We start from the raw sequence: 15362 nt of genomic DNA, 5'->3' as shown, positions 1-15362 counted from the left end.
ACTATCACGCCGTGGGTCTCAGGTTCGAATCCTGGGTCTGGCAAGTACACATATTGTTTTTCAATTTGTTTGTGAGTCAAGGGGTATGGACCTAATAGGTTGAGCAAGTGGCTGACATCTATTTCTCGTAAAAAAACAAAAATCTGTTAATACAAACCTCTACTCTGTGGAGGCCCATATGATCCTATTAGGATCGGACATGGTCGGGGTCTGGGGTCCTAGCAACTAAATTATTAATATACACGTGCGTTACTATGGAAATCAATATGACATGTCAAAATGACATTTCAGTATTATTTCTATCAAGTGCAATCTTTTTTGATCGTAAGTTTATATGATTCAACAGAAAATTTAAAAACGTTGTATATAGAAAGTTCTTTTTATCTTGTAATTATTTTATTTAATTCATAATTTATCAAAAATATACAACGTCGTATTATACTAATGCAATAAGCAAAGAAACAGCTCTGTTGAAGACAGTTGTGTTGGGGGCATCGTGTTTAGAGCGTCGGACTGTCCCCAAATTGAATTCTTTTGGTAAAAGGAACATAGGAAAAAAAGTGTTGACAATTAAAACACACACACACATGGTGTCCCCATATATGGGAAACCCGAACAAAGGTAATATAAGATTGATAAAAACTAAATATTATGTATGTAGGTAATGCGGCTCACACTACATCTAAATTATTATCAAATAGACCTTCGCATATTTATAATTTCAAAGCGGAATGCAGAAACATTTGTCATAACTAAAATTTCCTTAGCAGAAAACACTATGCAGAAACACTGTCCTTAGTTAAGATCATTTTTATTGAAAATAATACCATATTTAAAAATTCTCGTTAGGTAAATTAGGTAAATTATTTTATAATCGTTAAACGATGACAAAAATATGACAACTGCATTTTATAAATGCAATAACTATAAATACATATTAATATTTAATTATAATACTCTTATGTTTCCGTTATGTCATTATACGTGATTCCACAGGCACCACAAGTTTTTTTTTTAACATGGTAACACTAGCATCAAGTGTCATTCTTCATCTGGTATTTTGTATTTCTGCGGGCTGGCGTATAAAAATAAAATAATATTCTGCAAGTACATGCCAAACGAATTAACACTATCAATATCCATATTGAGATACATTGTCAAATGAATGGACTGTGTTATAGACATGCGAATTTATTTTGACAGCAGCTGTCAGTGGTAAATGGTAATACAGAAGGGGGCGTGTTCATAACAAAAGTAGTCTATGGTTAAGGATTCCTTAACTCTATACTCAGGATTGTCTATAGTTAAGTCATCCTTTTCGGCGACTTATCCTTAGGAACGAAATCTTAGATTGTGCATTCCGCTCTCAGTCGTGAACCTCTTTATTTTATCTCGGGGCACTGCACTGTTTCTTTTTATCGGCTCTGTCATGAATGTATTTTGGGTGAGCAGTTCGCAGTTCGCAGTCTGTGGAAAATGTGCAACAGAGACGGAACTGAAAATTTCCAATGTTTCATAATTATTTTCCAAGCGGTACTCACCAGTATTTAGGGAGCACACAATTATTTTCAAACTGTCTCTATGTTCATTACCAACGTATGTACTCGTATATTTGATTCCTTGAGACAAATCTTATAAAAGTATTATTTATACTTTTGACTTGCATTTCAACCGACGTTTACAGTAGGCATAAATCGCCATAAAAAATCGTCCATGAAACCTGTTCCCGAAAGTATAATTATTTTCTTCCTTTAGAATGTGGCGATCCTAAGCAGTGCATGACCTGTCTACCTCATGGGGCGTAGTGGGCATGAGACTTACTGGTCTTCTTTGATACGAATAATGTATCGAGAAGGTTTTTTGTCAGTATCACACTTGAATAATCCTGCGCGATCGACAACGGTTAGATGTAGGCGCGCGACCATCAACCCGTACTTCACCTCACCACTCCACCGCTGCTATCTGACCACTTTATGTACACGTGGTGAATTATTGCATGTTGTGCGTTATTTTCGGGCGGTTTCGTTTAAACTTAAGAACCCTTCGAAATATCGAGGTGAAACCAAATGACTATCTAACAGTAATGTCTATATATTGGTCCAGTAGTTTGAGTTATAACGAAACAAAGAGACGGACACAAAATAAATTAAAACAAAAAAACTTATATGTTGGGGTTTTTGATATCATGTAAATTGGACATAGTTATGCAGAAAGTAGCCAGTCCACAAAAAAATAAAAAAATGAGATATGATATATGATATAGATCAAATGCAAGATGGTTTTCGCTAGTTCTGCTGAAAATAGCCAAGCTCCAAAAAAATATTCTTGAAATAAAATACTATTTACAACTTTACATACATTTTTAATCATCATGTTGTTGCTAAAGTGCCATTATCTCAGCTCGACATTATTGTGGACTGGCTACATTCTGCATAACTACGTTCAATTGTAAATAGTCAAAACGTCAAAGGGCTCTTTCGAAATTATAGACACTTAAGATAATTTATTAATTGATCAGTTGTTTTCTTCAGTAAATTGCCCAACGTGTTTCTGCGGGCCTGCCTATCAGGATAAAGTAGGAAAAGTAATTTTGCATTTCGAGGAAAATTGTGAATTCTTGAAGCTACGTCATACGTACTATTGGCAGGTGCCTACCTACTACGTTTTCTGTCTGTATGTTAAATATTCCGTCCGATTCTTGGGATATAAGCATATCGTATACATAACATTATTTTGGTAGGTACAATGTTTTTACACTGGTTCAGTCGAAATTATTACAATTTTGTTGTTTTTTTACGCCGAAAAAAAATATTACTAGGTATTTTATGTTTTTCACGTGATGTTGACTTCATAATAACGCAGTCAATATTGATTGTTTTTGGTAGACTGTGAATATATTTCAGAAGAACGCACTTTTAAATGTTTTCTGGTCTTGTGTTAATTTTACTTTCTACAAAAATCAAGCAAGCAGCACTGCGCAGTTTTTAAAAGTATGTGGGTTGTGGGATTATCCTTATTCCTTACAGACTATTTTACGAGAATTATTGGTTGTCAATATAACCAGTGTTGCCAACTATCGTTGACAAACGACGGGAAAAACGTTAGATTTTCCGAAAATAAAATTGCACGTAAATTTACTTATTCTACCAAGAACGAAGTCAATACCTTTCCTTCATTCCGATAATCGTCAAACTGATTTCACTACAAGGCACTAATGTTTCAACTTGTTAAATTATATTGTTTTATTTCTCACGCTACTAAAATAGGTACCTACCTGCATTAAGTATGTATCTGATAGTCAGAAATTTGATGCGCATGAAAATAAACTAAATATCTAGCGTATTTTCAGCACATTTAAAGCTGTTAGAGGGGTCAAAAAAATGCTAGTAAAAACGCCACAAGCCGTATGCCTATCAAAAAATGCTAGATCTGGCAAGAAAAACGCTAAATTGGCAACGCTGAATATAACTGGTGGTGACCCACAAATGTTCTTTGTCGAGCTAATTACATACTTCATGGCATGTCTCTGTTGAATGTGCAAATTCAAATAGCTAATGATTTTAAAGGCATGTAAGTACTAGGGAGCGCACACAGAAAATTGTTTTTTTAGGGGGGTCCATTTCGAAAAAATATCTATACTTAATAATTTACTAAATAGGTACTGATTTTTAAGGGGACCGAGTTAACAAAATATAGATGCCACTGACTTCCAAATTTACTCATCTAAATTATAGCGTCTCATCGCTTCTCGACCCTAGCACTTTCCGGGTACATTCCCCATACCCAGACAGTCCATACACGTCTCTGGTAAATTTTAGTACTCGGGCGCGCACACAGAAAAATGGTTTCGGGGGGGGGGGGGGTTGTGATTCATTTCGAAAACATATCTATAATAATTCACAAAGTATCCATTGATTTTAAGGGGACTGAGTTAACAAATGCCTCTAATTTCCAAATTTACCCCATCTACTCCATGAACAACGCGTTATCTCAATGCTACACGTTTATCTCTTTTCGGTAAGATAGCTCACATTGAATTGTGCTACGGCAAAATTGAACTAAAACCGTTATGTCTAAAATTATAAAATTAATAACTCTATGAGTATGCTAGTCGTAAAATGTGGAAGACTAAAATGGGCCGTAGAAATATGCGTTGATCACACTGTAGCGTTCTGACTTGACCGTCAACTTATCTTCTCTTCATAAGAAAGTACCTACAGTATATTTAATTATATTGGAATATTATAATGATGTTGCAAACAAATTAGTAATTACAATCGCTTCAATGCTTACATAAAATTTATATAATTGAAAATAATAATATTTCAATTAAATCAGTAAGTATCATTATTTTTATATAATATAAAAATATTACAGAGGAAAAATCTGCTCACTTTATTTCCATATTTAATGCCCATTTTCTTGAGTAATATTATTAATTAATTATGCAATGCATAATACAATGAATACAATTATTTTTTGTGGAGATTTTACTGTTTGATATGCTTAAATATTTTGGTAATTTATTTGTTTTGTGTGTAATTCATACATAACAGTTAAATTAAGGCTATCCTAGATTTGCGTCTCATATTATACCGCATTTGTGCATATAAACAACATGACTCGAAACTACTTTCTGAAGTATTTTATGTATAAATCTAAACCTTTCTTATTTACCCGTATTGCGGCATTAGATATTTTTATGTACTTAGGAAACCCAAATTATTATTTTGTACGTTCGACTTGTTGCCACTGCAATACTGTTTATAGATGTCGCTAGTTTGCCGCATTGTTATTTGAAATACAACATTCAAATGGAAAAATAATTCAATTAGTGGTATGTAAATATCTATGTCGGTTAAAATGGCTACGTGCCGGACATGTGGCTCATCGAGTGAAATAATTAGGCCCTAAAATCATCCACTATATCTCTAAAGTTCAGTGGACAAACGTGGCAGTGAATAACTGGGTACTGAGTAGAATGGACGGAAGTATCTACAGCTCCAAGTCCACATTAAGCATTTGAAAGAATCCGTTGAAAGTGCTCAGGGCATGTATTCTATATTCTTTTTGACACTACAACTGGCCACGAGGTCCAATAATAGTAGTGTGCTTACTAATATACTTAAATGAAATAATTACAAACACCCACACTTTGAGATAATCACATAAATATATTGTGACCTCACTGCGAATCGAATTCGGAGCCACCGGGTGAAAGGCCAGTGTCTCATGCACTTGATGGATATGCCAATGTTTGGGGAGAAGCTTACCACTTGTGACTATGGTTGGTGCTGCGATTCATCGATTTTTTTATAATCTACACCAGGATAGTCTTAATTCATTCATAATATGGTACACGGCTGTAAGTGCCTGTACAGTGACAGCTATTTTTGAAGGTGTGGCAATTTACAATGAATGATACTCATAAATAAATGGGTAAAAAATGTAGATTTTATGATAATAATCTTTGTTATTGTATAATATTTTGTGTAATGATAGGTAATTAAAATTATTATTTAAACTTTGGGTGCATAATATTCTGTATAATGCTAGTTTATTCATACATTCATAATAGAAAAAGAAGTATCTAGTACTTCAGGATAAATAAAGAAACCGTCTCATCATTGAATTTTGTATAATTTAGAATATTTACTTTGCTAAACTTTGTTTTCGATAGCAAACGGTTGTATTATAATGTTTACCTTGACACATAAAGAAATGTGTTTTGTGCTAGGAACACTGAAAATTGACAGCTATTATTTGTCAGCATTTTTAAATTACACACGTTGGACATCCATCTGAACCCAATGGAATAATTATTATGGATTATTACAAGTTCAATAATTGACGAGTTAAAAATGTATGTAAGGTGGCAATGACATCTTAAAAAAACATTGTTTTAAGACGATACGTCGGTGAAACAGCAAATAATTTTCAACTATAGGCGTGACGAAATTTTGGACTCGCTGGCATTCGGAGAGCGACCGTCGAGGTGTGAATATGTCAATTTGTTTCGTGATGGCGAGGGGGGTATTAATTCTTAAATCGTGCAAAGATGACTAAAAACGTTACCCATTTACTTAAAAAAGAAAACATGTCAATGAATATATTATTATTGTTACTAATAGAACAATAAACAGAACATTAAATGGACGCATGTTGGATTTATATGACAATCGACAAGCGACCCGCAATCCGCGCATCGCCTAGCCACAATCTTTTTAGGCCATGCCTCAACTGAGGTATAGCCTTAACAAGTGCACAGTTTGCTGTATAAACAGAAAAAAAAACAATACTGTATGTTTGTAAAGAGAGAAATATTCTATGAAAGTATCAGCCTAATGACAGCGGAATTGTTCTTCTGTTGTAAATATTTGGTTTGTAACTCGGCTGTGAGTATTGTTAAAAATAAAAAAATTACAGTTAGGCTTTCTTGTTATTGATTAGTCCAAATTCTTTATAGTAATAGTATTTTTTGTTGTTTTCCAGAACGGAGATCTATGCATCTCGATCCTCCACCCACCGGTGGACGACCCGCAGAGCGGAGAGCTGCCGTGCGAACGCTGGAATCCTACCCAGAACGTGCGCACCATCCTGCTGTCTGTCATCTCACTGTTGAATGAGCCCAACACCTTCAGCCCGGCCAATGTGGACGCGTCCGTTATGTACCGCCGTTGGCGCGACACCAAGGGAAAAGACAAAGAATATGAAAATATTATCAGGTGAGGATGTCACAAGAAATAGTGAGACTCATAAGATTGACTAAATGTAAATAATTACAAGATAAAAAAAACTTTTTATATACCACGTTTTAAAATTTTTTGTTAAATCATATAAACTTGACAATTCTATGTATTAATAAATACTTTTTTTTTGTACTTTATAGAAATACTGAAATGTCATTTTGTCAATTCATATTGATTTCCATAGTAACGCACGTATATATTAATAATTTAGTTGCTAGGACCCCCTTAGCAACCAATAATGGTGTCGAAATAACTTTCCATACAAAACAGAATTAACTGAAAATGAATTCAATTCTGCTTAAAGAAGGCTAAAAGTATTAAAAGAATGCATTGTCTTCGTGTTCTGATATATTCTAAAAGTTTTAAATGTCTAGCTAGTCGGGAAGTTAGTTAAAAATCTTCAATCGTCCAATACAAATCTTGGACAAACAAGAATACGAGCTAATAAAAACGTGATGAAAAGTATATTGTTTGATATGCTATTCCAGTGTGGCAAAAGAGGAAACGTGGACAAATTGTCTTGTAGAAACTTATTTTCATTTTTTATTTTATTTATTTGATATGCATATTTTTTCCGAAAGATTTTTGTAAAAAGGTAATTTGACACACTTATAGAAAAGGTTTCACCATCCCTGGTCTAGTGGTTGCATTTGTGTGCGGCCTAATATTTATTTATGATTACTGAGTCGTGAATCTGCAACTGCACAATAAACCCTCGATTAAAAGCAGCTCAAGGTGTTATGTAATGTCATTTATGTCATGTGTGGTGTAATGTTTGAAGCAGGTGGTGGAAATGTCTCGAAGAGCTCTTAAGCGGTTCTATGCCTTCAGCGAGTTATCTCGCTCTATGAGGTTGACTGGCCGGCACATACAAATTTCACGTGTTATCTCGTCGGACTTTAAACTCAAATTATTAGCCACTGTCGATTGATTTGCATAATCTAAAAAATTAAACACACAGTGACATCTGTTTGAATAATTATGAAATACTAAGATACAAATTATCGGTATTACAGTGATTGTAGTAAGAGCTTCGCTTTACATTCAACGTGTGTCGTTAAAAATCTGCAGCACGTCAGATACTGCCGTAGTAATATCGTGAGGCACAGAAAAGGTTTTTCAATTCATACTGATTAGTAGAAGATTTGAACAAACAAATATAAATCATAGATTTTCTTAATAAATAATACTCAGATGTTCAGTTTATCCATGTTTTACTATGCACCCCTCCCCATCATTATCCTGGATAATCGGGTGTTCACTGTTTTGAAGCACCTTTATTTATGTGATTATTTCTCATTTCAGAAAACAAGCACAGGTAGCGAAAATCGAAGCGGAAAAGGAAGGAATAGTTGTACCTCTTACGCTAGAAGACTATTGCATTAAAACTAAAGTTAAGCCTCAGCCACAAGAACCTCCGGTAAGACCATCTTTCATTTTAAACAACACTAATTAAACATACCCACCACACAATCACTTTATCAAAAATATAATTTTTTAATTATGAATTTTATAGAATTGTATTTCATTAGTACTTGCTCTGTGCAAATGGATTACCTCTTTACGGTTATTTGTTGTAATTTTATAATAAATAATTACAAAATAAAAAGAAGTTTTTATATACGTTTTTAAATTTTCTGTTGAATCATATAAACTTGACTTGACTAGCTTAAACAATCAAAAAAATGTCATTTTGACATTTCATATTGATTTCCATAGTAATGCACGTATATATTAATAATTTAGTTGCTAGGACCCCACGGATTTCTTCCAAAATAACTTGTCATACAAAACAGAATTAACTGAAAATGAATTCAATTCTACTTAAAGATGGCTAAAAGTATTAAAAGAATGCACTGTCATCATGTTCTGATATATTCTAAAAGTTTCAAATGTCTAGTTAGTGGGAAAGTTAGTTAAAAATCGATTGCAAGATCTGTACTGGATAAAAAACCACCGGACAAATAAGAATATGACCTAATAAAAACATTGTAAAATAAAGCAAGACTGTCATATTTATAATGTGATACTTTTGCACGAAGAAGCCAAAAAAATCTTTTAAATTGCAGTCACTTACACTATGCACATAGTATTATTAAAATTATTCCAAGAAAATTTTGTTACTAATAAATCAAAGAGCCTCTGCGATGAGAAGGTTATAGGGTTTCCACATCATCTTTTTTACTTGACAGATAGTAGGGTTATATACAAATTTACATTCGTCGTTGAAACTAGAAAAATGTGTAACTCCGTTTTAACCGAAAATTGACTTTGAATGCCATCTAGTGGCCATTGTTAATATCTACCCGTTTTGCAAATGATCTAATTCCAAAAAAATTGTTACCTACACAATTTTTTAGTTTCAACGACAATTTTACATTTAGCTGTAGCACAGTTCTCCGAGAGCTGTCTCACCGGAAGAGATAGCTGTATACCGTTGAGATCAAAAACCTACATGCAAACAGTAATATTCCAATTAATTGTGTTAGATTCAATAATAACATTAATTTGATCTTTGATAGATATGACTCGATACTTACGAGCACCTACCAGAATTTTATATTAATTATTCGATATTTGTATTTCTAATTTACTTACCTACCTATTTTATTCTGATGGTTTTTATTATATAATATTTTGTAGATGTATTTAGACTTGAATTTAATCTCAATACTATATGGCCATCTATTTCCGAGATAACATCTCACAATCAACTGTGATACGGTCAACTGCATTATGTACAAATTTCTGAACACTGAATAATAGATTAGAAATAGTTAGTTGCATTGGTATCGTTTCACACTTTGTAATGTGAATGTTATCTTGTTTCCAGCTTGACATGACAGACTTCTACGATGATGACTACGATCTTGACACAGACGACGATGACCAGTCGGGAGCGGAGTCCGATTATCAGGATGGAGACGACAGCGGCAACGGCGAGTCGTGAACTCGCAAACACAATTCCGTCCAATGTATATCTAACCGAACACCAACGCACACCGCACCGCAAAAATGCAACCAATGCGCCATTCCACAGGTCATCGCAACTGGGCACGGTCAATAAGTTGTTTTATTGGGTCGGTCAATAATCAATATTGTTGATCAATGATTATAAAATGTCATGGTTAGTAATGAACAGTATCGGTTAATAAAATAAATCAATGCTGTCCATTAGTAACTTATGTTGTATAACCATATTTTTGCAATACCCGTTCCTCGAAGATAATCCCTTTGCTTGTTTTCACATCATCACAGATGTCTCAGTAGACCGGTCTACTCGGATCGTTCATTTTTAAATCAAACTCCTACAGCCGTTTATTTGTCAAATTAGTGAGGCAATACCGCAAAGAAGTACCAAACGATATGTCTTAGAATGTATTACGTGCAAATCGCCATGTTGAATTTCACTCCTGCCATCGTCGGGTGCTTCTCAATCATGTTACTGTATGAATTATTAGGTGATATATCACGTTGTTGACGTCTCGCTCAATCCTCGTTTGATGCGTGTTGCCGTATTTAAAAAAAAAAAAAAAAAAAAAACAATAAATTGTTGAATAGGTATGTAAAATATTATTAATACTAAAATTTTCACTCTTGCTGCCGCGTGCTTTCTTCGGTGATATAAAATAATGTAAAAAAAAGGAAACGTAAAAAAATTATTGGTATTATAATAATTAAATTACGATAATATTAATGTTTTACTAGACATGTTTGTAGTTTTTGACGGATCTCATTTGTGGCTAAACAGGACGCCGGTGACTCTCTGAGAATGTGTTTTACATCTTTTCAATAACTCTACTCATCTGAGAACAATTGAGGTGCTGTGGTTAAAATGAGTAAAACAACTTCAAAGTTAAATATACGATTGGAAATTTTATGTAACCGTTTTTAACATTCTGTAATTAATGTAGTCTCCTTCTCAAATAATTAAAAAAATATTGATATTTCTTTATGTTTAATTATTTTTAACATTTGATAGAGGACAAGTCAAGCCAAAAACATTAAAATTATATACAGTTGCTTGCTATGAAAATAATAATGATTTTTTTAACACCGTTGTTGGTCTATATCTTTACATACAAAGTGTACATGGTTGAATCTTGTTTCAAGCGTAAATAAGTATTTGGTGGTAATTTTTAAACCATACGTCACGTGTACTCATTTTTAATCTTCAGCGCCTCAATCGAACATTCAGTTGCGTGTCGTTATAGATCAAGCGACTTTTCTGCAATACTAAAATAATTAACTAGCTTTAAAGCTTTTTATTTACTGCAAAGTTGGATGCTACTACTGACATCTAGTAATGAAATTACGAAATGTGACGAAGATTTGTTATTCTAACACTAAATGCCACTCTTAACTAATAAACTCTACCTTACGTTTAGGTTTTTGTGATTGATATCTATTTTTTTTTGATCTGTGTACGCATTAACTGTGAAAATTCAACTGTCCCTTTCTTTTAAATGGTTTATTACTGCCTGCCTGGTTTGACAATGGTTTGTGTGAAAGGGTTCACATTTAATTGCCGGTGTATTGGAAGGTAATTTACGTACAGAGTAATAGATACTTACTGAAACTATATTGTATATGCAAAGTTAAATAAATTTGGTACATGTTCATTATTATTTTAAGCACTGTCGTGAGATTCAGATGTCAAAGTTACGAGGTATATAATTTTCTCTGCTGTATTCCTATTCATATCAGCACCGTATTAATAATTGGTGGGTATATTTTGGTTTAAGTTCTATTTTTTAGATGTTTTAATATTTATTATTTTTTCATACATTGTCACTATTTTTTACTATTTTTTTCTCATCTAGATTATCGATCGATCTCTCACTCTAGTTTGTACACGTCCCCTGCTATGTCTGTTCACTTTCTCTACTGATCTAATATTTTGAAGATATAAAAAATGAATACGGATGAAGTTAGATCGATAGGGAACGTTAGCCGAAATGGTAGTAGTTATGATTAGTTCTGTTCAAAAATCACGAATCTTCATAACAAAACTGACACATATTTGTAGCATAAGAGACTATAACTATTGATGCAAAGAAAAACCTCGGCAAATGCTTTTCTAAAACATATTATTACTGACACACAATAAAACCTTTTTAACTGTTGCTCGTAAACAATGTTTGGCACGTGATCGCACAGCATTGCGGGCCGTGATTAGTTTCTTTGTCGCGTAACGTGTCTTTATATAGCAGTTTTAACAGTTACCCGCTGACAAACTTTTTTTTCTTTTGAAGAACCTTTCTTATTTGTTTAATTAAATACACATTATTAAAAACAGCTAAACTTACCGATTGGTTAATTTTTTAATTACATATTCAGAAAATCTATTTTAACTTTAAATAGCGGATTATTGAATTTAACATACGCCGTTTTACTGTACCTACATGAATATATTTTTTGTCAAAATGTGCTACATTCTCGAATAAGGACAATTAGTATTCTATGTTTATAAACAAATAATTTCTATGCTAATTCACCAACACTAAGAAAATCAATAATTTGTTTATATACCTAGACAGATTATCATAAATGACTGTATTATGTAATACTGCCCTGTATATTTACTGAATGGTATTTGTGGTAACATCAGTGTACTTATATAATACACATGGGTATATTTACAATTGGCATTTGTAAGTAATTGACAGTTACAATAATTCGAATTAAACCACCATTGCAAAGTTTCTCTGGCATACAAATACACAAATCATATTATTGTAATTTAAATGCATAAATTTATGGTTCACCTCCACATCTTTCATTGATTCAAAAAATGTAGTTATTATTATGGGTATTTTAATATAATAATAATTGTTACATATTATTGTGAAGTATTTCTTTAGAATTTGGCGATATAGTATTATAAATAAAAGCTTTGTCATCTATTTTTATAATGTCCAGATATTATGTCGTAAGGAATGATGAACTCTCTCATAAAAAATCTCGATAATATTGCAGTTTTCACTTAGTTTTATGGTGCTTTTTTTGGTTTGGCGTGGTATTTGTCCTTTAAATAAATAATATGATTCAGATTTCAACAGTTAACGATGAGATATGCGTATTCTTCACTTATTTCTTGACGTAATAAATAAAATTGATACATCTAATTGTGGGGTTAATTGGTCTATTTTTCGTAAAGCATCTAATGAATTGATTTTTAGTGATACAGATTATTACAATATTCTAATTGTTACTAGTGCATTAAAAGTAGTCAGCTAATATCCATTGCCTTATATTATCTCATACCATACTATTATAATAAATTCATGTTAGTGTAATAGTATGTACTATGTATTAAAAATTTGCCAGAGAATGATTTAGATTTCTAAGGTTGGTAATGATTGTAATAAAAACCCAATGTAATAAATATGTTGACTATTTTGGATATACGATTGTTACGGTGGATCCAGATAAAGCATTGATTTTTAGAATTATTGACTCAACTGAACCCCTCCTTGAGAATTCGTATTATCCGGGCCTGGCCTTACATCATAAATTGTTGTATTTAACTTTCTTGTATCTTTGCAGTATTGCCATTAGTGTTGCTAGATATTCCCCATTAAAAAATGTAATTATTATAATAATTAAAAAAATAAATGAATGTCAATTTAAACATCTGAAAAATCCAAAAGGTATTGATGTAGGGAATAAAAAATTAGTATTGTGCTAGAAATTATGTATTTTGATTTTCTTTTAAGGTTAGATATCATTAATTATTATTTTTATCGTTTTGTTTAATTCATAAGTTTGTTGTATTTTCTCTGTATTACGTTAAATCGTTAATTTAAGTAGTTAAAATATCCAGATAATTCGCAAAAAGAAAAAGGAAAAATTATTCATTTTATATACTTAGACAATTTGTTGTGTGTGTGGAAATAAACCTTGTCTGGCTCAAATTAAAATCGACATAAAAAAAATATATAGTTTGCATGCTAAATAATTTCTTTTGCCTAGTTACGGATCGTTTGTTTTGATCACAATCGGAATTAATTAAGTAATTTTTTCTGGTGTTGCCAAATTTTAAAACCATGATTGATTTCTACCCGATTTTTCAATCAGAGTTTAAGCTGGATTTTCATGCATAAAATTTTCAAAAAAATATATATATACATTATATATTAAACTGTGATTAAAAAATTGGGCTTAGTTCGTAGGGCACGATTAGTTTTAAATATATTCTTATTTCTTAGTCCATGAAACTAAATATTGTATAGTAATTAATTATAATAATATGTCGGCACATTTTATTGTTTTTTTTTTGTTGTGATATAAAATGATAACAGTCGTTTTATTTCTTCTGAATGAAAAAAAAAAGAGTGTTTGGATTGTAATAAAATCACAAATGTGTGTGAACGCAAGTTTTTGTCCAATATCCCATTAGTAATTATTATATTTTCATAGTTTTAAAATTTAGATATATATGCAATTGTATTAGTGACCTCTTGAGAAAAATGTGTATATTATACATCATTTGCTTTCTTAGGTAAAATGTGATATCAAAAATCATATTTGTACTCGGTCCTATTTGAAGAAAAATTTCCAAATGAGCTTTAGTATGACAGAGCTAGGCGAGCTCAAAAGTGACAAAAAGATACATAACCTAATTATTTTTAAGCGTGCACTTAGTATTAAACCAAACCAAAACTGAGGTATCTCTTTTCCACTGAAGTGTTTATCAATATGTAAATTCTTCAATAAAAAATACAGGGGAGGACGTATAATATTTTTTATTCAACGGACATCATCCTACCCTCCCCTTGATAAAACGTAAAAATCGTAAACAAAAAAAAAAAAAATTGGGTGTTTTGCTAAGGTGCATAATTATAATGTATTGGATATAAATTTGTACATATTATTATTATGACTGTTCTGTATTTTTATTATAATTTTTATTTATTTCAATTCATGATTCTCAATATTACAGGATTATATTTTTAGGAAAAACTGTATAATTATATATAAATATTGATGTAATTTCCTGTAATTTTCAGAATACAAATACATAGTTTTGAAAACCATGTTTTTATTTATTCTAGTACTCCCTATTGTTTTTTCCACGTGTGAATACGGGATTTTTTTATAATCATGTGGACTGCCCTAGAAAAGAAAGTACCTAAGTTAATTCTTTTTTTTTAACATGTTTGATACTAAATGGCCTAATGACAAATTCAGTGTTTTCATAAACTACATAAATTACATAAACTACTTAAAAAGCGGTGTTTGCATAGTACCATAATGTCATAACATAATGCATTAAATCCACAAAACATTGTGAAGAACCATCTAAGGATTCTTATAGTTAGACAGGAACGGGATATATGTCAAAGAAACAAATTTAACCACAAAAAATTGTTTTAAAGTATGTACAAAAAAGAATGCAGACCTTCTGCAGTAGAAATTTAAATTATTTTATTTATTTATTGTACCAGTCCGCATTCTCGCTCAAATGTACTTTTTTCGCATCCTTCCCCGCAGTCTCATCACATATACGCTAATACAGTCAATCATGACAATTTATTAGGTATTGACAATCATTCATACGCGGAACAGCCGGGATAAAATGCCAAATCGGCCGGGACCAATGTGTGAAAC

At 32.0% G+C, this 15362-nt stretch overlaps 1 protein-coding gene across 1 annotated transcript in view; it reads left to right on the top strand.

Moving 5' to 3' along the window:
- LOC147074418 (ubiquitin-conjugating enzyme E2 R2) overlaps positions 1 to 14763 on the top strand; it is a 153313-nt gene extending 138550 nt beyond the window's left edge. The window contains exons 3-5 of the mRNA XM_085943673.1: positions 6493 to 6725; positions 8055 to 8169; positions 9583 to 14763. Coding sequence (XP_085799799.1) covers positions 6493 to 6725; positions 8055 to 8169; positions 9583 to 9699 — 465 coding nt within the window. The 3' untranslated portion in view covers positions 9700 to 14763. The remainder of the gene's footprint in view (positions 1 to 6492; positions 6726 to 8054; positions 8170 to 9582) is intronic.
- The last annotated feature ends 599 nt before the right edge of the window (positions 14764 to 15362 follow it).

Source organism: Rhyacophila brunnea, unplaced genomic scaffold (genome assembly GCF_057557595.1).
Source record: "Rhyacophila brunnea isolate RB1 unplaced genomic scaffold, BYU_Rbru_1.0 scaffold_16, whole genome shotgun sequence".
NCBI lineage: Eukaryota > Metazoa > Arthropoda > Insecta > Trichoptera > Rhyacophilidae > Rhyacophila > Rhyacophila brunnea.
This window is presented reverse-complemented; position numbering and strand designations above follow the sequence as displayed.